At 41.6% G+C, this 23,352-nt stretch overlaps 1 protein-coding gene across 5 annotated transcripts in view; it reads right to left on the bottom strand.

Moving 5' to 3' along the window:
• Acap2 (ArfGAP with coiled-coil, ankyrin repeat and PH domains 2) overlaps positions 1–23,352 on the bottom strand; it is a 122,480-nt gene that overhangs the window by 28,870 nt on the left and 70,258 nt on the right. For 3 of the 5 annotated variants that reach the window (XR_012910083.1, XM_075967437.1, XM_075967411.1), the window contains exons 7-11: positions 20,425–20,469; positions 16,924–17,019; positions 14,420–14,494; positions 8,555–8,667; positions 439–490 (exon numbers count right to left, since the gene is read on the bottom strand). Coding sequence is in view for 4 of the 5 variants with exons in the window: in XM_075967437.1 (XP_075823552.1) it covers positions 439–490; positions 8,555–8,667; positions 14,420–14,494; positions 16,924–17,019; positions 20,425–20,469 (381 nt within the window). In the remaining variant the exon portion in view is untranslated. Of the gene's footprint in view, positions 1–438; positions 491–3,630; positions 3,652–8,554; positions 8,668–14,419; positions 14,495–16,923; positions 17,020–20,424; positions 20,470–23,352 lie in introns of all 5 variants that reach the window. The other 2 variants (XM_075967447.1, XM_075967427.1) reach the window with 1 other exon arrangement.

The following is a 23,352-nucleotide window of genomic DNA, read 5'->3' as shown; positions in this document are numbered from 1 at the left end:
TACTCACAATTAAAAATGATAAAAATAATGCAGGTCACGTGGTGCACTTTAATCCCAGAACTCAGGAGCCAGAGGACCCCAGATCTCTGTGAGTTCCAGGATGGCCAGGGCTGCTTTAAGACAATAACCCAGTGCCTCTGGGGGCTCTGCAGTCACGTGCACAAACTTGCACTCAGACACACATGTACACACAAATGAAAACAAATTTTTCTTCTCAAAAAAAATTCAGAATCAAATCACTCTGCTTTTAAGGATCAAGGGTTGACAGCTTCCACTCCACTCGTTATGAATACCCAAACATAAAACCAATAAACAGCAATTTCAGAATTTTGCATATGGATATTTATGGACTTCAGTGCTCACCAAGACAAACAGACAAAGAACTAGAACCGGAACTTATCAGTTTTCACTGTATTGCTTAATAAAGAACATACGTACCTTGAACTTTTTCTGGTAAACCAACTGATTGTTCTGTATGGAGAACCAGCGTCTAGACAAAGACAAACAGATTAAAGATGGCGTACCTTCAGTCATCCCCCGGCGGTGTAGGGTGATGGTGTTGGGAATGCACTGCTTTGTTCTCGTAAACTGAAGCATATGACATAACTACCGAAAACTGAGAATAAGCATCTTAAAAATAATCACAGGTTAGGGAGATAAATAGCTGTTTTGGTTCATTTTATGTCACAAATAACAAAAGCTTTTATTTTTCCTGCTAAGACCATAACTATTTTAAAAGTAAAAACTCACAGGGGTTTTTTTTTGAGGTACTAAAATATTATCTTTTCTTTCAAATACCTACTTTTATGATAAAGAAAACTTAAATTACAAATAAAATGTCCATTTATATATGGTAAATGGTGCTTTATTTTCAACCTTTTAGAAGCTAATTTAGCAAATGTTTGATCCTCAGCAAAACAGAGACTAATCACTTAGGACTGTATCAAAGATAAGATGATCACTAGCTTTATTCCATAGAAGAGCCCTTACTTCTCAATGAATTACATTGTTGTTACCAGATACATATGACCCCCAAACTGTTTAGATGGCTCTCCTCATTACTGCTAAGTTATTAGGAAAACAATTTGCTCACACTCTTCTTTAGAAAAATGAATGTAGGTAATGTAAGCCATATGTACTAATTCTAGTTTATTAACATAAGAAAAAGAAATAAATACATAAAAAAAATCACAGTCAAAAGCCATTCATAAAAGAAGCAAAACTTCTCACCAAGCACGAAAAGTGAACAGTATATTTGAGTTGTTATTTTTAAATTAGTTTTATATGAGATGATTTTTAATATAAATATTAGTTATTAATCTATTAGCAGATAGAGATTCTACCTTTTCATTGACAATAATACAAATTGCTAGAAATTATATCCAGGTGTTTTGAATTTCTATTTTCAAATTTTTAGTTATTTCTCCAAAGCTGAGAAGGAGCCCCGAATACATCCTAGGGTCTCAGGCCTTTTACCGGGTGGGTGGGTTTTCTCGCCACTTAAAAATGCATCACCTTCTTCATTGAGAGAGAGTTTGTTGTGTTAAATAAGCATCTAAGTAAAATAACGTGGGTGCCGCTGAATGCAAATCAACAGACCAGAAAAGGAAGAATTCCACGGCTCTCGTGGGGACAGGCAGCCGGTTAGAAATGTTAGATCAAAGTCCTATACACAAACCAAATGGCGCACCCTGCCACATGGGATGACATGCAATGGAGACAATCTCTGAATCTGATTAAAATGTCATAAAATTCATTTGAGGAGGGTGAACTATATTAATAAATATGTACGGGCTGTGTATCATAGTAGTTATCTCACAGTCTGAGAAAAACTACACTTTTATTAAATAATGGAAAGACAGCCATATAAAAATGCAAACTTTTCATGCTTCTGAGGTCTTCTGACCTGGTCCATCTTGGGACAGTGTTCCCTAGGGATACTAATAATAATAACTAGATAGATGCCCCTGTTCCATCGGAGACCATGCCCTCCGGTTATTAGCCTTATGGAGCATATGTCTTTCTGAAGGTCAGTTTCCCTGATATTCATCTGCTTCTGGGTGACATTTTTCCCTCACTGGATTTTGTAAAATACTTAGAAAAGACAGTACAAATTTCTCTTCATTTGCTACTTCCTTAAAGAAAGCATAATAATACATCATAGGTAGGGAAAAATGAATTATAAAGATGTGTTAGTCTGACACTATCTTCCTCCTGCTACCATTAGAGACACACATCCAACGCCAACCAGAACTTTAACCAGGTGCCTAAAGGTAACGAAACATATGTGTGTATACCTGGGGAGTGCATGCGTGTGCTCTAGTGTGCATGCACATATAGCACGTGCACATGGAGTCCGGAGGACAACCTTGGGGATCATACTTAGGGCACTGCCCAACTCCTTTGAGACAAGGTCTCGTATACTCACGAATTGGGTAGAGCAGCTGGCTGTCGAGCCCTAGGGATCTATCTGTCTCTCCCTCTTCAGTGCACATGACACCACATCTGGCATTTGTGTGGGGGTTGTGAGAGATCAAACTCAGGTCCTCTTATGTGCAAGGCAAGCACTTTAGTGACTGAGTTCTCTTTCCAACTACTGGAATAGAGTTTTTAGCTGTTCCTATAAAATAATACTAGTGACTATTAATATTTCCAAGAAAGGAAAAGTATGATGAACAGCTCGCAGCCTATGAATTACCTACACACAGAGAAATACTTAGTATTTAAAGCACTTCTTACAGGAAATTTTAAAGCACTACATAAATTGTAACTAGAGCGAAGAGACAAGCTTTAGAAATCACCGTGCTAACAGAGTACACAGTCTACAAGACTAAAAAGTAGAGCACAAAGTATAGTTGGCTTCTAGTCTCTTATGTGTAAGAAAGTAAAACACTTTTATATCTGTGTATCTGTGTATATTTTATATCTGTGTTTTGTATCTGTGTCAATAAAAGTAATTTAGTATAATTTAGACCAAAATATTACATCTATTTTTTAAAAAAAATAAATACTATTACATATGAAGAAAAATTTCCAGTTGGCCAATTTTAGGTCAAATGGGAAAAAATAAATTTATAAGAATCAAATATATTTTACTATGTTTGCTCTCAACATAAAAAATATTGGTAAAAGTTAACAGTTCTAAATCTGAAGAAGGTTTATAACTAAAACTATATAAATTATGGGGCCATATTGTGGTGCTAGCTAACCATTTAATATAAATTAAAGGCCTAATGCACTGATTTATTCAATTCAATTTGCTGTTTCCATGGGAATAAAGCAGAAGAGAGCACCTATGACCAGGCAAGGGAGTCTCTCTCATCCCAGCTGCTGCTCCATCCTAAACACAGGTCACTATTTTATGTCAAAAAACATGTCACAGGGTGTGCCTACCACTTGGTCTGCATCGACTTTGCATCAGCCGTCCTTCCATAGATCCAACCAACTGAGGTCAGGGGCGACCAAAAGGTCTCTTCCTCAAATAAACACTTGTATTTTTGTTCCAATTTAGAGCATAAAGAGATTTTTTTTATCCATTGCAAGTAATCCAACTGAACATGGGTTAATCAGGCTTTCTCGTGCTACAGAGGAAATTGGATAAGAAGAGGAAGGCAGGAAGCTATTTGGTACCTGATATGATCGGGTTTTTTCCTGTCATGTGAAAAAATGGGGCAGGGTTAAAACAAAAGGGAAAGGCATAAAAGAAAGAAAATGCAAATGCGCAAATAAGCAAAGGACCAGCATGATACAAAAATAAGACAAAAAAAAAAAAACTAAAGAAACGAGCGTAAGCTAACAACTTAACAATGCAGTCCAAGTAGAGTGTCATGTGTTTTATTATAAACATATACATTTAGCAGAATTTCAATTCTTAAGAAACTGAAATACTTTGCAAATATTTGAATTATTATATTACCGTTACCTCATTATTACTATTTTGACTGTCTGCCTCTATGGTCCTAACTAGAAAATACAGATGGCCTTGTGCCACACTTCAATAGGCTGTGCCTGGAAGGTAGGAGGAAAAGCACTCATTTTACCTACAGAAACCTTCAGACAATAAAAACTTTTAGGAAAGAAAATGGGGTGACTAATTAAGAATTTCAAAGATCATAAAATAGTGACCGAGTAACCTCCCACCGATCCCCATTCACCTTCATCACGTGACGACAGACTTTAAGGCCACGCATAAACATGACTCACTCAGTGATTTTGAGAGAAGCAGAAAGGTGGAGACAGGGCTTGGCTGTGTAGCCTAGGCTGACTTAGCTGTAATCCTCCTGCCTCACCCTCCCAGGTTTGGGGACCATGGGAATGCACACTCTGCCCAGCAGACTCATTTTTAGTCTAGGTGTATACTTCTTACTTTAAAACAAAAGCCAATAAAAAAAATTATCAAGTCAGGCGGTGGTGGCACACACCTTTAACCCCAGCACTTGGGAAGCAGAGGCAGGAGGATCTCTGTGAGTTCAAGGCCAGCCTGGTCTACAGAGAGTTCCAGGACAGGCATCAAAGCTACACAGACAAACCCTGTCTCAAAAAACCAAAAACATTTTTATCTGTACCAGCAGTATATAGAACATTTTGCTTTAAAATTTTGTATAATACATTTTATGCTGGGTTATATTTTCTAAAGTCTGCTTCTTTTATTAGCCTTTCCAACTAAATACTAAATTACATTAACAGTTATTTTCTTTGTTATTCCTCCTTTCCAAATTCATTGTGAGGCAGAGAAGAGAGACATACGTTCCAGTGTTTGAAGTCTGAATTGAATCTGCATACTGGGAAAATAACTTAATAAGAAAGCTCATTGTTGCATACACCCCCAGAAAAATAAAGCAGTCCCTTGGTGTCGGTGTAGATGCTCTATAGATCTATAGATGCTCAAGTTCTCTAAGACAAAATGCAGCGTTTGCATATAATCATAATACATGAGAAGAAGTATGAAGGAGAGACAGATGAGAGAGAGGGAGGGGGAAGAGAGAGAGAGGAGAGAGACAGAGGGAGGGAGAGAGAGGGAGGGGGGAGGGAGGGAGGAAGGAGAGAGAGAGAGAGAGAGAGAGAGAGAGAGAGAGAGAGAGAGAGAGAGAGAGAGAGAGAGAACAGTAAGACTGGCCATGCAGCCCTCTCTGGGCTCAGTTGATCTTCCCACCTGTGACTTGAATTAACTGAGTTCAATCACCTCTAGATTTACTTACAACTGTTATTATAATGTAAATGCTATGTAAATAATATTATTGCATTTTTTGAAAGAGTAAATAATTACAAGGAAAAAAACTCCATGTTAAGTACAGAGTTGGTGTTTCTCAAAATTGTTGATTCTCAGTTGGGTGAGTCCTTAAGTATGAGATCATACATAGAGCTAACAGTATCATACATTTACATGTTCAGATGCCACCAACAAGAACTCTGGGATTTAGCAGGAACATGACTGGCAATGCATAATAGGACATGAACTTCTCATTCTTATGCCATCTGTCCTCACACACAAAACATAATTACCATCTACATCATACAATACTAGACACTACTTTTAAAGTTAAGTGTAATTTATGAAGCATGACGGAGATTTTTTTTTAACATTTGGGAATTCTTAATCACATTCACATATCCCTCAGGATGGAGATCTTTGATAGTTGATGCTGAAAATATGATATAATTTCATAAAACGAATAGAAAAGCTTAATATCTGAAGAGGTGGATTCTGAGAGGGTTGTTTGGCTTGGTTCTGGTTTTCTGGGACAGTTTCTTTGTGTATCTTTGGAGCCTGTCCTGGAACTCGCTCTGTAGACCAGGCTGGCCTCGAACTCACAGAGATCCGCCTGCCTCTGCCTCCTGAGTGCTGGGATTAAAGGTGTGTGTCACCACCGCCCAGCCTCTGAGATGTTTTTAATATTAAGGAATATAGAGTCTTAGAGGAGCAGACTGTATTATAATAAATTACATGAATGGAAGGAAATTACTTGCACGTCCTGAGATTAGGCATTTGATAAGCCTCATCCCTGCTCTCGCCTGTCAAATTTTTGCTATATTCTGCATATCATCTGTCCCCTTGAAGGTTCTGCACTAGATCTGGCTCACAGTGTGGTACAGCTAGGATGGTGGAATCCTTAGGGGGCGGGGCCTTGTGCTGGGTGACGACGTCATGGAAGACACTGCCTGTGCAAGGGACCAGTGCTGGTCTCCTGAAGGACGTGTGTTGTCGGGAATTGGTCATTTCCCTTCCTGCTCTTTGACTTTCTGTCTCAAGATCTCAGGCACACAGCTCTGCTACTGAAACACAGACCAGCAACACAAGCTCCCTCGATGACATCATCCAATCTTTAATTTCCAGACTACAAAACCATGAGAAAAATAAATCCGTCTTAATTTCAGCCATCTCGCTAAATGTCCCTGTCCTTGCTGACTGTGGCGGTCACAGACAGCCCTTGACCCAGCAGCTCCACTTCTGAGGGGATGCCTTCCCACCCTGCGGACACAGCACATCTACAACAGGGGTTTGCGGATGCTCCAACTTGATCTCGCTTCTGTTTTAGTGCCGATGCCAGTCAATATGAGTCATCAAACACTGAGACGGTCCACATTTGATTGATCTTATTCTACTGCTCTGAACAGTAGGTCTGCAATGGACCTCCCACTAAGACTAACTGTGCTTCGCCTTGTAGTCCGAGATCACATTTCTCGCTAGGGTGGAAATGCAAAGTGGTTATACATCTTGGCTTTCATTTTCTTAAGCTTTAAGGAGGTGCAAATCCGAAGGTTACATTTCAATTCTAGCATCACACTATGAAACCACAGTGGCTGAATAATCTTATAAAATTATTGCGCACTTGCTGTTTCTAGTTTCCTACACAAGCTACAGAATTTGCCGAGGACTTAAAGGGATCACAGTTTTACATTTCAGCTCAAGAAACACAATTTTAATTTTTCATTTTCACTGTGTAATAACTAGAAGCATTACTGATAACCAGATCACGATAATGGTCCTCCAGTACCCATGTCTTATTTAAAGGTTCTGCAAAACTCAGAGGCTTAATATTAAATATCTTCAGTCTTTTCAGCTTACTCACTCTCAAACGAAGAAAAAACTCAAATAAAATCATGTACCATTTAGATTTCCTACAACATCAAACACTAGAGAAATGCTCAATAAACCACTGACATTTAAAAATGTCACTGAGAGCTTTCGAACTTCAACACCAAGAAATCTAAGTAAGTGCAATCAGAATCCATCTCAATACATCACTGGGGCTCCCATTAAATTAACACAGTGTACACCCAATGAACATTAATAGGAGACTCTATTGATTTAGCAATAACCTGCCTTTAGAAACATCTCCATCACTGGGTGAATGCCTACCTGCCGTTACCACAGAAGACATTTCATACAACCCTGCAATAGCAAATCAGTTACCCAGAACACAAACACCACTCTCAATTATTATAAAACTGTCCTTTTTTGATTTAAACAAAAGGGAAAACGGCATCCTTGAGTAAAAGACCAAGCACTAACATCAGAAGGACGACTGGAGCCGAGCACCTTTCAATGCTACTAGGCATGAAATTACTTCATATCAATATAGTAAAATACTTCAATATTTTCTTTTTTGTTTTGTTTTGCGATTTTTGACACAAGATCATACTATGCAAGTTAAGCTGGCCAGGAACTCAAAATTCTTCTGCCTTCGTGGGTAGGATTACAGGTGTGCCCGCCATGACACCTGGCTATAATTCCATTCTTGTAAGACATTCAATAGTTTTGTATTTTGTAAATATTAATCAAGCCAGGCAGTAGTGCCTCACGTCTTTAATCCCAGCACTTGATGGGCAGAGGCAGGCAGATCTCTGTAAATCCGAGGCCAGCCTGGTCTACAAAATGAGTTTTGGGACATCCAGAGCTGTTATACAGAGAAACCCTGTCTTGAAAAAACAAAAAACAAAATAAACAACAACAAAAAATAAGTAAAAATTCAAAGTGTTTGCTAGCCATTACATTTATAATGAAGAAATAATGACTATCATGACTTCTCATGTCCTACTTACGTGTTATTACAAAGGCCAAAAGCTCAGGGTTACCTGGGCTAAAGACCTGCAAATTTTTACTTTGTGGGGGTGGGGAGGTGGGAGGATGGAGACAGGGTTTCTCTGTGTAGTCCTGGCTGAGCTGGAACTACCTCTGTAGCCTGGTGTGTGGTGTATGTGTGTGTGTGTACACATATATATGCATATATACATATATATACATATGTGTGTATATATGTGTGTGTATATATATATATATATATATATATATATATATATATATGAGAATTTAGTCATTATAGACCAAGAGTTAAAAAAATCTAGTTTTCTCCTTTGAGCCCTTAGTTTCAAATCTAAAAATCTGTGTTTTCACTCTTCACCTGACCCTTACAATTCGGTAGACTGTACTAAAGAAAGTTAATAAGAATTTTTAGAATTTAAATAGTTCTGGGGAAAATGAGTTGCCAATTACAAGGAAAGGCAGAGAATGGCAAACATGTTAACATTACAATGAACATTTGAAGTCTGTTACCTGTTCCACGTTTTGAAGGCGTTGCTGGCTCGCTTGAAGAGATACCCTTCCATGACAATGCCATTCGCAGCATCGACATTATACTCCAGCTTGGAGTCATCACTGGAGAAGTCCTAGACAGATACACACGAGTTCAGACAACGGTGTTTCCAGAAAGAGATGTAACCAGGGAAAAGAGCTGTAAGAAGTTCGCAGTAAGTCCTACACAAACTCGGGGGAAGGAACATAACAACAGAGACGTGCTTTAACACACTAACAATTCGGGGCGCTGGGGACCAAACTCTGGCTCTCTGTAAGAGCAGCAAGTGCTCTTAACTTGGAAGCCAGACTTCTACCTATGATAGCTCTTCTGCAGACTGGATGACGCTTAGCTGTGAGAAACCAGCATTAGAAAGCAGGTGAGAATCCTCCCAGGCTTCCTCACATGAACATGCTAAAACATGAAACGGAAATAGGTTGAATTCAGGACTCTAAAAAAGCCAGGCGGTATTCAGGCGGTAGTCGTACATCTTTAATACCACTTGGGAGGCAGAGGCCAGAGGATCTCTGTGGGTTCAAGGTCAGCCTGGTCTACAAAATGAATCCCAGGATAGCCAGGACTGGTACACAGAGAAACCTTTTCTCAAAAACCAAAAATTTTAAGCATAAAAAGTCAATCTATAAATGAATCGTTATATTTCTACATTTTTCTCTTTGGACAAAATAGAAAACACTAGTTCCTTCGTTAAAGCTATGTGTACACCTATTTTTAAAATTCACATTACTTTGTGTATGTGCATGTGTACTTCATGTATGGTCTGAACTCAGTACTCTAAACACCACAGACAAGTGCTCTGCCCCAAGCACATAAACCCAGCCATCATTCACAACAGAGTGCACTGCGCAGTAACCAGACTTAACTGACTTCTGCAACATATGTATACTTTGTACATGTGTACATGTTCATCTGTGCATATGTGTGTGAGCACGTGTACGCCTGTGAAGCCAGGAATCAACGTTAGGGATCTTCCTCGATTGTACTCTACCTTATGTCTTGAGACAGGTTCTTTCAATAAACCTGGAACTCACCAATTTGGCAACACTAGCTGGCAAGCAAGCTCCAGGGGTCCACCTCACTCCAGCCCCCTAGTACTAGTTCCACAGGTGTAGGCCACGGCGCCCAGCCTTTTTCAGGGTCCCTGGAATCTGAGCACAGGGCCCCATGCTTACATAGCGCACACTGCACCAAATGATCTGTCCTCCCGGCCCTCACCTTTACAACATCTTAAAGGTTTCTTGTGCTTTTACTTTTACATCTTAAATCAACATAGAATATAATATAGGGTTTCATTATGACATATTCGTACGTGTAGATTTCATGTACTTAGTATTAATATATTGGGCTAGATTCCACATATGAGAAAGAACTTACTATTTATCTTTCTGATACTTGCCTATTCTGTTTCCACTTTTGTCTTCCTGTAAACAACATACTTTTACCCTTCTTTAAGGCTAAATGAACTCTGTGCGCACATGTGTGTGAACATGTGACATTTTCATTAGTCCCATGTTTGCTGAAGACACGTGGGTGGCTCCACGTCTTGGCCACTGTGAACTGCAGCAGGAAACTCGAGTGTGCCGGCATCTCTGGGGTGCGCTTCCCTCACATAGTCAGGAGCAGGCCCAGGAGTGACTCTACTGTCGTCACATGGTGGCTTTACTTTTAGTTTCTGGGGAGGACTAAAGGTTGTGTTTGAGGCATCTGCAGGTTCTTTGTAATCATTACGAGACTCAGAGCATAAATAATGGGGCTAGGGGTGCAGCTCGGTGGGGTCTGCTTGTCCAGCATGTGCAACACCAAAATAGTAATAATAGTAGTGATACCAAATAGTAATAATATAAAGCATAAAACAGAATTAGCTCAATGTGCAATGCACTGTAAATGTGTATTCTCGACTACTTCTTGAGATTTATGAGTCTTCTATTATCAATGTCCCTTAATAAAGTACTCAGATGTGATACACTGCAGGACGTTCCATATGTAAGCAGCTAGTAACAGTGGATGCAATATTGCTTCTGGAATCTCTGTGAACGCGTTCATAATCTGACAGTTAGGAGGGGACACTCAAAGGCAACTGGAGCGAAGGAAAACTGGAAGACAGATCGACAGAACAAGGACATCTGCCTCTTTCCTGCAGGGCCCAGGAAGCAGATGGCTAGACTAAGAAGGGTGAGTGGAAACAGCTAACCAAAGCATTTCCACTGAGCCTGCAAGTGAGACCAAAAGAACCATTATTATCACCTATCAGAAAGGTCCAGTCAACCAGAGCAGCGATAAAGGTGAAGGGTGGAAAGAAAGAAGCACACTGTCCTGATGTTGCTTACAGAGAGGACACTGTACACAAAAGAATTCAGAGAGAAAGCAGCATCAAGAGCATTAGATTGCTGGGTATAAAATCAACACAGAGAGAGAACCAATGAGAGTGCTGGGTATAAAATCAACACAGGGAGAGCATTGGAGAGAGTGCTGGGTATAAAATCAATACAGAGAGAGCATCAATGAGAGTGCTGGGTATAAAATCAATACAGAGAGAGCATCAATGAGAGTGCTGGGTATAAAATCAACACAGGGAGAGCACTGGCGAGAGTGCTGGGTATAAAATCAACACAGGGAGAGCACTGGCGAGAGTGCTGGGTATAAAATCAACACAGAGAGAGCATCAGTGAGAGTGCTGGGTATAAAATCAACACAGAGAGAGCATCAGTGAGAGTGCTGGGTATAAAATCAACCCGGGGAGAGCATCAATGAGAGTGCTGGGTATAAAATCAATACAGAGAGAGCATCAGTGAGAGTGCTGGGTATAAAATCAACACGGGGAGAGCATCAATGAGAGTGCTGGGTATAAAATTAATACAGAGAGAGCATCAATGAGAGTGCTGGGTATAAAATCAACACAGGGAAATCAATCTCGCCCAATCAGAACAGAGACTTTCTAAAGGTAGTAGTTACAGGAACATTTGTAATGTAGGGGTCTGGGAATACACCTAACCAAAGGTATGTAAGAAAATCCCAAAACCTCATGCAAGTCATTAAGAGAATTTAAAAAGAAGGTAGAGTAAGACTGTGACAGATCCAATATAACCTCGACCAAAATTCCGAAAGCCTTTTTAAAAAGGAATTACTGCTGTGTGTATCCTGGAGGAAGACTAACAAATGTCCCAGCACTCAGGAAGGTCAGAGGACAGCTTTGTTCAGACTACCAGGCTAGTGTGGCAAGCGCTGAGCCCACTGAGTCATCTCACCAATCCCCCAAAAAGCTCCTGTTCTAGAACAAAATTACTCCTGGAGTTTGTGAGTATACAAAACTCAGTGTGCAGAAAGGGGGGGTGGAAGCTTTGCTTTCTCAGACATGAAAAGTTACTGTAAAGCTGATAACAACTGAGACAATGATGTGTTGGGATAATTAAGACAAAATGACCATGGGATGGAAAGACAGTTCAGAAGGCGCCTCAGATAGGAGAGGTGTGGGGTGTAACACATGCCACAGGCCGTAGCACAGAGCACTGGAGGAGGAGGTTTGCTAACTCACCAAGAGCAATAATCTATCAATGGGAGGAAGTAAATTTCTACCCACTGCACACAAGAACCCAGTTACACGAGTTACAGAGCTAAATGCCAGTGCCGAGGACAGAGCTCGGCGACAAAGCATCTACCTGTCATACATGAGGCCCGAGGTTCAATCTCCAGCACCGTTACAAAAAACAAACAAATAAAACAAAGCTATAAACATGAAAAGCAAAGCTATGTGGAAGAGGTATTTGCGATCTTGTGATGGGAACTGCTAAACCAGTAACAAAAGCACTAGACACAGGGCTAAAAACCTAAAACACCTATATCTAGAATATATGAAGAACCTGGTCATCAGCTAAAAAGCCTGGGAGGAAAATCGAAGAAAAGAGAGTAGATATTTCATAAACAGGGACCACTAATGACCTGAAGATATAAATTACTAGTTACTGATGATGCAGAAATTAAAACCACAATGCGATGTCCATATCCACAGTGTAGTGGTGAGAGCATCAAGAACCTCGGCGCTGTCTGCCAGCGTCCGCGACATGGTGGGCACATGCACGCTGTTTGGCACAGCAGCTCTATTCTGTTAGTGTTCATCTAAAGACATGCCAAGGCACAGGCAGGACAGACAGACGGGCACTCACAGCATCGCTGCTTCTCACACTGATCAATACAATTGATAAAACAACTGGGAAAGTATCAGAAATGCTTTCCCTTACATTTCAGTTGACTTTGTTTGTTTGTTTATTTACCTGTAATGCAGCCTGTGTCAGCATTTAGGGGCAGAAAAAGTATTCACAATGAGTAAAAAGAGCATTATTTTCTTAAATAAAAACAGTTGTGCAATGTTTAAAGTCAAATCATCTCCTATTTGACAGTTTGCCAGTTTGAGGCCTTCAGGGTAATACTGAACAAATATATAAAAAGACATTAAAATATTTATTCAATTTAATCAACAATCACATAGTTTTTGAAACATAATTTGTCATCTTACTTTTAGCAATCATGTGACACTAACGCCATTAAAACAAGCTAGTCATCAAAATGCCATGTTGCATAGCTTAAACATAAAGAAGAGGGAGGCACGGTAGTGTAAAGCTATAATCCCAGCACTCAGGAGGTTGAGGCAGATGGGTCATAAGTTCAAGGCCCGTCTGAGCTGCATAGCAAGACTCTGGAGAGACAGGGCAAGCAGGAGAAAGGGAGCAGCAAGTCAAGACCTGTAAGTTAAACCAGAGCTGGGAGGGTGGTGCACACCTGTAATCCTAGGCACACAGGAGGAGAGAGTGGGAGGGCTATGAGGTCAAAGCTAGGCTGGGAAGACAGACAGATCACGTCTTTAAACAAAAGGAAATATGCAGTTAGCCTCCTCCTCTAGTAACTAAAAGTGACTGATGTAAAGATGGCCTAAGAAAAAAGTCTTCCCTTCTCTAAATGTTATTTTTGAGCATGAACAATTATTTTTGTCTTATACCTGCTCCTGATTTCGCTACATTTTTCCCCATTTACATCTTCTATGTCTGATCCAATCTAAGTAATCTGTAATCAAAGATGGCCTGGTTGCTTATTATCAAGAGGACAGATCTCTTACAGCATGCAGAAGGAACTTCACCATAACTCTATAGAACTATCCAATCCCTAATTTGCCTTTATGCTTGGGTCGCTGCACCAACCCATCGCAGACTATTACCTGTAAAGTACGGACACAATACACTCAACTCTTGTATAAAGAAATTAACACAAATTTCTATTGAATCCTCATGTTTAAAAGTATTTGTCAAGAATAGTTTAGCTTAGGCAATCAACAAGCAATGAGGGTCCAGAAGGTCCGAGCTGCCCTAGAGTGGCTGCAGCTGGGAAGTTAGTGAGAGAGAGAGAGAGAGAGAGAGAGAGAGAGAGAGAGAGAGAGAGAGAGAGAGGAGAGTGAGAATGTGCACACATTCTCTCTCACACAGAATACACATATGTGTACAGATGAAAACACACATGCCCTGCCTTGTGCCCACACAAATACATGCATGCACACTTTGGCAGGTGGTTGCCAGTGTCCTAAATGATACCGTGAATAATATCCAAGATTTTAACAAGGTGTAACCTTTAGTTAGGCAGTATTTATAAACTGGTTCGAGAATCTAGCTTGCAAATGTTTTGCTCTGAGAAGATAACAAAATGCAAGCACTAACATCTAGCACGTTTACTTTTCACAAAGAGAACGGTTTACTGAAACAAGCGACTGAGGGGACCTGTGTAGCAATGGTAGCTGCATTCACTAACATTCCCGCAAACACAAGTCGATCTGAGTTGCCCCATACCTTCTGCTGGATAGTAGAATGTTTTTGCTCCATCTCTCTTTTCTCCTTTGCGGCATCTACAACCAGTCGATCCAACTAAGGAAAAGAAGAAAATTATAGACTTAAAAGTCAAAGAAACAAAGGTATTTGGTAAACCATAGTCCAAGTTATTTTACAGATAAATAGAAATCAACCGATTAACGTTAACCTAAAAGGGCATTTTTGGCTAAACACTTGAGTAGACAATCACATTTTTCTAGCATTAAATCCTTTTTGAGAAAGCAGCTATCGTAGGGGGAATGGCTTCCAAGCTGGAGGCCTGGTCTTGAGCATTGCAGCAGTGTGCGTTCCATCCTTAAAGGACAAGGACCCTAACTAAAGTGCCTGTTGACCCACTTAGAAGACGCTTGTAGCTGCAGAGAAGATAAACAAAGCGCATGTACAAAAGCATGATTTTTATTATTATTATTCCAGCACTAGCAAAAGGCAATGCAGCTGACAGCTGAACTAGGAAAGGCAAAGGTCGAAAGCTCCCGTCAACAGGCACGACCCATCACTTGCCACACGCTTGGGGGCAAGTGGAGTTGAATTAAACAAAATGATAAAAGAATATTAATTCTGTAGTTCCAACTGTTAATATCTCCTTACTTAACTACTACAAGATTCTCTTAATTGGCCACATCTAAACAGACCACTACAGAACATGTCGTTTAATACACGTTTTTCAAGGCCTGCAAAATCACTTGGTTTAGAAGGGGAAGGACACAAAACTGAAAGTTATAAATAGATAAAACCAATCATTCTCACTAGCCTACTACAACCTAATTCACATGATCCTTATAACTGCTGCCTACGGTAAGCCAATGAGATGTAAAGACTGCCTAGAACACAGGCCTGGATCAGAGGGTGTGTGTATGTATGTGTGTGTGGTGTGTTTAATGTTTCTGTACAGTCACTGACAGAGCAGTTGGCTTTTGTGACCTGGCTAAACTCTTTCACCTCTAGCCCATTTTAGATTTCTTAGAATTTGATCTTACTTTGGTTCTAGAGTTTGTGGTACTCTACCCAGAGCTGCACCCCTGCCTCAAGACCTTACACAGATGTTGGACCAGATGTCTAAGCTACATGTTTATACATCACGCTACCCTCTTCTGCAGTATAAAAGGTTAACTATTCCCAGTATTTATTTCCTCCCCTTCCCTTACAATGGAACCACCCCACACCTAATTCTGCCAGATCATTTTCTGGCAACAAAGCTGTATTTCCCAGGTTTCCTTGCAATGAGTGACTGCGCACAGGTCACTGGGATGTACACAGAATGTGTATACAATTTCTAGGAAATGTCCTTAGGCAGACAATATGCACCTTTCTCTTCCCTTCCCTCCCCTCTGTTAGCTGGAGTGTGAGAATGGTGGCTAAGATTGATAAGTCACCTTTAACCATGAGGCTAACTGTGTGACACAAATACCCATGAACCTGTGCTTCTGACTTTACATAAAAGAACCAAGATTCTCTTACAGAAGTCCCAGTTTCCTCAGGCTGCACTGCAAACAAACCCTACCTCACCTGACACATACACAGAGCACGGACATGAACAGCAGCCACAGCAGGAGACGAAGAACAGAAAGCATGGAATTCACAGCCTGTGCTCTGCACACGATCCTCCTCCTCTCCTCTCTTCCTCCCCTCCCTCCTCCCCTCCCTCCCCTTCCCTCTCCCTCTTCCCCTCCCACACACATACTTTGATCATTGAATGGTATTCCCATTCCTTTCTTATCTTTCTCCCATTTCCCTAAATTCTATCTTTTCCCCTTATTCTCTCACCTCACAAAGTATACTGGGAAAGAAAACCTACAGATTAATACTATTATATCAGAGTAAGAAGGTTCATCACCCAATACAAAGTACCGTCCGAAGTAACTTGGGCCAAGTCAGTGATAAAGCACACGTCTAGCATGCATTAGGGCCCTGTATTTGTATTTGAGCCGCAGTGCCACCACCAAGCGTGGGAGGGAGGCTCCAAACATTTAATGCATCTTTGTGAGATGATAAATGGTCTTGGGAGCTTTATGATTCTAAGACTTTCATTACTCAAGCAGCCAATATAAATTTTTGAAAATGAAAAAAGCAATGTCTTAAATAAAAGCAAACTAAGGTAGTAACTTGATTACTGACTTAGTTTAAAAAGTAAAGGGCTAAATCCCGCTATTTGTAGTATAAAAAGTGGACGTGTATCTCAGCTTGCCTCAGCCTCCCTCCCAGGCGCTAGGACCACAGCTATGCACCACACCTGCTGGAAGAGTTCCTTGAAGCCTCTTCTTCAGAACCCTCATGTCAATATTCAACACAGGCATTGTCACCTTTAAAGTTCACTTCTGACTCAACCTTCAACCCACATGTGAATGTGCTCCAGTGCCAAACTCCTTATAAGTAAGTGAGAAGCCAGATTCCCATATGCTAAATATCTTTAGAGACACACACACCAACAAGCAGCCCAGAATCAAAAAGTCCAGTCAAGAGGTTACCTGCACTCCAAGATCTTTCATGTAGGGCCCGAGCTCACTGAACAGGTCATAGCCTTGGTGGAAGAAGGCCAGATGTGCATACATGAAGGACAGCATCTAAGAGGGAGAGAGGGGTATCAGCTCAGAGGCGTGCTGGAAGCGAAGCTAGAGTCCTCCCCACATTTAAGATCACTCCACAAGGACTCAAAGTGTCAAATCTACTTAAACTGGAGTTGTTGGGTTTTTTCTTAAGAACTTCATAAGTATTTGTAAGTACAAAGAGAATACAATTTTTCTAAGAGAAAAACGCAGTGGTTTGGCATCTTAACAACTGTAGTTGTTTATAGCCAAATAAAAGATACATGGGTGATTTAAATAACATTCTCAATAGCCTCACTCAACAGTAATCCTTAAGTACATCTGAGATGTCTATATGGTCCTCGAAGAAAACTCCCTAAGCAGAGAAGAGAAGATATGTCAACAGTAGCAAACACTCTAACCTACCAGGGCCACCAGCCCCAGGAAGGTGTGGGGACACTCTAACCTATAGAGGTCACCAGGCCCCAGGGAGGTGTGGGGACACTCTAACCTACCAGGGCCACCAGCCCCAGGGAGGTGTGGGGACACTCTAACCTACCAGGGCCACCAGCCCCAGGGAGGTGTGGGGACACTCTAACCTACCAGGGCCACCAGCCCCAGGGAGGTGTGGGGACTCTAAACTACCAGGAACACCAGCCCCAGGGAGGTGTGGGGACACTCTAACATACCAGGGCCACCAGCCCCAGGGAGGTGTGGGGACACTAACCTACCAGGGCCACCAGCCCCAGGGAGGTGTGGGGACACTCTAACATACCAGGGCCACCAGCCCCAGGGAGGTGTGGGGACACTCTAACCTACCAGGGCCACAAGCCCCAGGGAGGTGTGGGGACACTCTAACCTACCAGGGCCACCAGCCCCAAGGAGGTGTGGGGACACTAACCTACCAGGGCCACAAGCCCCAGGGAGGTGTGGGGACACTCTAACCTACCAGGGCTACCAGCCCCAGGGAGGTGTGGGGACACTCTAACCTACCAGGGACACCAGCCACAGGGAGGTGTGGGGACACTCTAACCTACCAGGGACACCAGCCCCAGGGAGGTGTGCAGACTCTCAGTTACTCCTTTTTCCAAAACATTAGATACAAGTGGGGATGACATAGACTTTTCTGTTTTTAGAAAACTGCTTATTTATTTATTTTTGTGCAGTATGTGTGTGTGTTCACACACGCCTGTGGAGTGTGACGGTCCAGGAGATCTTGCAAAAGTCAGTTCCCTGTCTGGCCACTGAACTCAGAACATCAGGTCAGCAGCAGGTGTCCTCACCTGCAGAGCCCCCTCACTGGCCCTGGGGATTTCTTCATATTCATCCCACAGACTCAAAACTGACATTAACTAAGGAGTGGGGGTTCCCAGCTTTTTCTGTATTTTATTAATTCCCAGAAGAAAAGACACTCCTGTTTTCATTAGTTCGGTTTTTACATGGGAAGGAATTATATATAATTAAATGTATGCAAATGATCTCCAAAGTCCTGCTTTATTTTTTAGCAAGAACAGACATCTATTTAATATTCTGAAGACTAATGTAGGGCATAAAAGTGTTGATACTCAAGAATCCTCTACAGAAAAAAAATTGTTTTCAAAATATAAAGAAGCTAAGTAAAATTCAAAGATTAATGATAAAACTCACATATAAAAATTACTATAGTGTTAGATAATGGTAATAATTATATAACTGTGTGAGAATATTTTTCATACCACTGAGTTATAAAGAATTAATAAGATTATATAAAAATGTAAAATACACAAGGGCACACTACAACTTCCACAATGAGATTTTTCTTTGTTTTGTTGGTTTGTTTTGGCTTTTTGGTTTTTCTTTTAAATTCTGTTTTGTTTGGGGGAAGAGGGTGCAGCGGCGGAGGGCAAATTCGGGGGACTGGGGGATGGGTAGGATCCGATCTGAATGCATGATGTCAGATCCATAAAGAACTGATAAAAGTTAAAAGAATTTTTAAAAATGTAATATACCTATATATCAAAATACATACTAAGCATATTAAAAAATAAATGATAAATCAGGAAAACACAGCAAAAGATCAGTGATCTGAATCCATACAAGGTGCCACAGATCAGAACAAAACATGAAGACTTCAACAGAAGAAGAGAAAAGATACACATACATCCTGTAAGTAGCCAGGAAAACATATAGAAAAATGACTGAACTCTGAAAATGCAAAATTCATATGGAAATCTTATTTTCTGTCTATCATACCACTGGGGAAGGTGACAAGACAAGGCTATAATGCCACTGCCAGTAAAAATCAGTAGAGAAATGGCTGCTCTCACACACTATCAGTGAAAACAGCTTACAAGCCTTGAAATTTGGTATTATTTTTTAAAAGCCTTTTCCAGATCTGAAAACTTTAAGTAGGGACGGCAAGACAGCCAGTGAAGATAGCATTGGTCCTAACACCCAGAGTTCAAGTCCCTGGATCCCCATGGGAGAAAAAGAGAACTTATTTCCACGAGTTGTCCTTTGACCCTCCAAGGGGAGCGGGGGCTGAGGAGATGACTCAGCAGTTAAGATCACTGGCTGCTCTGGCAGAGAACTGGGGTTCAGTTCCCAGCACCCATATGGCAGTTCACAACTGTCTGTAACTCCAGTTCCAATGGATCTGATGCCCTCTTCTGGCCTTGTAGGCACCAGGCATGCATGTAGTACATATACATATTTATGAAACACACGTACATACAAAATAAAGACACCTAAAAAATATTTTTTAAAAACAAACTTTCTAAAAGCAAATACAGCCAGCCATTGGTGGCACACACCTTTAATCCCAGCACAAAGAAGGCAGAGGCAGGCGGATCTCTGAGTTTGAGGCCAGCTTGGTCTACAGAGCGAGTTCCAGAACAGTCATGGCTACACAAAGAAACTCTGTCTCATAAAACAAACAAAAAATCCAAAACATAAAAGGAAATACAAGTAAAAGAAAATCCAGGGGGCTGGAGAAATGGCTCAGTGGTTAAGAGCACTGACTGCTCTTCCAGAGGACCCGGGTTCAATTCCCAGCACCCACATGGCAGCTCACAACTGTCTGAAGATCCAGTTGCAGGGGATCTGACACCTTCACACCAATGCACATTAAATAAAAGTTAAATAAACCATAAAAAATATTAAAAAAAAAAAAAAGAAAATCCAAGGTGATGATCATATTTGGTTCCTGAAATGGTCTCGCCATGGTCAGACACCACTTCCGGCATCTAGACCACACCAACGTTCCATCAGACAACAGAGCGGAGCACCAGCGGTGGGCCTGCCTGCGTGGAGCAGGCTATGTTAGCAACACAGACACATAAGCAGATGACACAGGAACTAGAAACGGGGAGCAAAGGGAGCCAAGAGCTCCCCGACAGAGCGTCAGACTACAGAGGCTACACACACAGACAAGTCCCAGTTAGCAGTGTTTCATTAAGATCTTACTGATTTCAGGATTTCTGATCTCCTCTTTGATTGAAGCACATTAATCTGAGGAAAGATAAACTTGGTTAAGCATCCATGAATTAAATACTAACTCAGAATACAAGATTCTAAGCATGCCTGTCCTAACGATCCCAAAACAAAAGAAAAATCAAAGCTTGGGTTTTTCATTGTTAAACCTCTTTTGGCTAAAAGACTTATGACAAGCATACCAATGGATACCCAACCACATTCATGCTCGGTGAAAACACTGGTTCTTCAAATTACAGCAGCGTTGTCATGGACATTTGAGTACTTGAGCATGTGGCATCTTCCTCCACCCTCATCTACTTGAAGATCCAGGTTCAACCACAGCCGTAGTGCAAATTATCACCATTTCCTCTTTCTATCTTTTCTGAACTGCCAATGTTTCCCTTCTTCGTTCCATGTAATCTCTTCTCCACACAGTTCCACAGTGATTTTCCAATATAAACGAAGTCACATTACCTTCAGTGCTAAATCCTGCAACCTCCTAGCATGTCCCCAAAAGCCACTGTGCCGAGGCCCCTGCCACCGGCTCCAGCCCCGTGGTCTATTCCTCTGCCTTCTCTGGGCTCCTGCCAGACCATCACTGTCCCACAGATGCCTTGGTTTGGCTGTTCTGCCTCCATGTCAGGATGCTCTGCCCTCATGACCTAGAGTTGTCTCTTGCTAACCCGGGCTTCAGCTACACACCATCCTCTCACACAGGTCTAACTGGGCCCCTGACTCGCTAGCCGCTATATCCGTTCTACTTAGCGATAACATTTTGAAAGACCCCAGCTTAGCTGCTGTAACGCCATTTTGCAAGGCTTTCACACAAACAAGTATAAGTTCAAGGTAAAGTCGGTACTCCTAGGCTGCCAAACAGGATATCTGTGGTCAGACATCAGGCCTAGGAGGGGAACGAAAAGTTCTGAGAAAAACTACATGTGCCCTAGATAGAGCCAAGTCAGCTATTATCAGATCTTCATGTCCCCGAGGAACTTGTCCCCAAGTGAACCCATCGCCTCATTTGAACTGATCAATGGGATCCCTATAACCATGCATCTGCTTCTGTATGCCTGCTTCTGCCACCCGTTTCCATATAAAAGACCCCCTGCCCAGCCTGAGGGCGCCCAAGTCTTCCAAATAGACTCTGGTGCCCGCAGGTACCTGTGCACCGCTCAATAAAAAAAACCTCTTGCCATTGCAGCCAGTGGTCTCAGACTGTTCCTTGGGTTCAGGGATCTCCTCCTGAGGGAAGGTCCTCTCTGAGGGTCTTTCAATTTATAACTACTTTTCTTTGTTTTGTCTTTGTTTTTGTTCTTAAGACAGAGTTTTACCATGTAGCTCTGACTATCACAGTGAGTTCCAGCTCACTATGGAGACTAGGCCTGCCTCTGCCTCCCCAGTGCTTACTTGCTGTTTTCTGACGATGTCTTTTCCCCAGCTAAATCACCATGAGATTGGGGCCTTTTTCTCAGTTCTAGTCCCTAAGTAGAACATAGTAAGCACTCCATAAATATATGTTAAAGTAATGGATTTAAGTATCTTAATTATGATCGACTTACTGAAATGCCAGCATAATTATGAGTTTTCGGGGGTAGGGTTAAGCTCAGTTGGCAGACTGCTCGCCTACATGCACAAAGGCCTGGATTAAAACCCCAGGATTGCCCAAGACAGGAGTCATGGTGCATGTCAATAATCCCTGAGAATAGAGGCAGGAGGATTGTGAGTTCAAAATTATCCTTGGCTACATAGTGAGTTCGAGGTGGAAGGAGGCTTTAACTGGATCTTTTGTAGTTCTAGAAATTTCTAACAAATATTTTTGCTGTCTTTTTTAAACAAAAAAAAAAAACAGTTTTATTTAAATATAACGTTATCCAAAAGAGGCCCTCACTCTTTGTTAATGCTGCCAAGAAGAGCACAGAATGCCTTCCAAATGTCTTTAATAAGGGAATTGTAAAACACTGTCTTAAAAACAAAAACAGACCAAGAAAACTCTAAGCCTGACTTTCTTCCTTCTCGCTGGTTTCTTCTGCCTGTCTGCTTCACAGCCTGTTCAACTCTGAGAAATACACTGATCCCGGATGATGAGCACAGGTTGAGGGGGGGGGCACTGTTCAGGTTCCCCCAGATGCCCAGTGTAGGCTGGGGAGGGGGGGGCTGTTCCAACTCAGGCTTCTGTTTTGTCCTCTTTATTTGGAAAAAAAATTCAAACTCAAGGAAAATTCAAATCTTAGAGCATCTAAAGTACCTTACACTTTGGAGTATCCATTACTATTATTCTCTAAAACAGCTACCTTGGTCACAAAAAAAAAATGATCCAAGAATTCTCTTGAGAAAAATTATAGTTAGAAGGGAGTGAGTGAGCATGGAGGCTAACTTAGTATTGTTGCATGAACTCAAAGGAAATGCCCAACTATTATGCTTCAGTTGGAAAATAATGGATATTTTAGCTAAAGCCCAAGCGGTACTTTAAAGGAAAATGGCTCCCAAAGTGAGTGACACTATGAGGAGGTGTGGCCTTGTTGGAGGAAATGTGTCATTGTGGAGGCGGGCATTGAGGTCTCATACATGCTCAAGCCACACCCAGTGAGACAGATTACTTCCTGGTGCCTTACATCTTGAATCAAGATGTAAGAACTCTCATCTCCTTCTCCAGCACCATGTCTGGCTGCATGCTACCTTCCTTCCCGCCATGATGATAACGGACGAAACCTCTGAACTGTAAACGAGCCACCACAATTAAGTGCTTTCCTTTACAAGAGTTGCCATGCTCAGATTGGAGAGATGGCTCGGAGGTTAAGACCCAGCTCTTCCAGAGGTCCTGAGTTCAACTCTCAGCAACCACATGGTGTCTCACAACCATCTGTAATGAGATCTGGTGCCCTCTTCTGGCCTGCAGGCATACGTGCAGGCAGAACACTG

This window comes from Microtus pennsylvanicus, chromosome 1, assembly GCF_037038515.1.
Source record: "Microtus pennsylvanicus isolate mMicPen1 chromosome 1, mMicPen1.hap1, whole genome shotgun sequence".
NCBI lineage: Eukaryota > Metazoa > Chordata > Mammalia > Rodentia > Cricetidae > Microtus > Microtus pennsylvanicus.
Note: the sequence above shows the minus strand (reverse complement) of the source record. Positions and strands in the feature narration are given on the sequence as shown.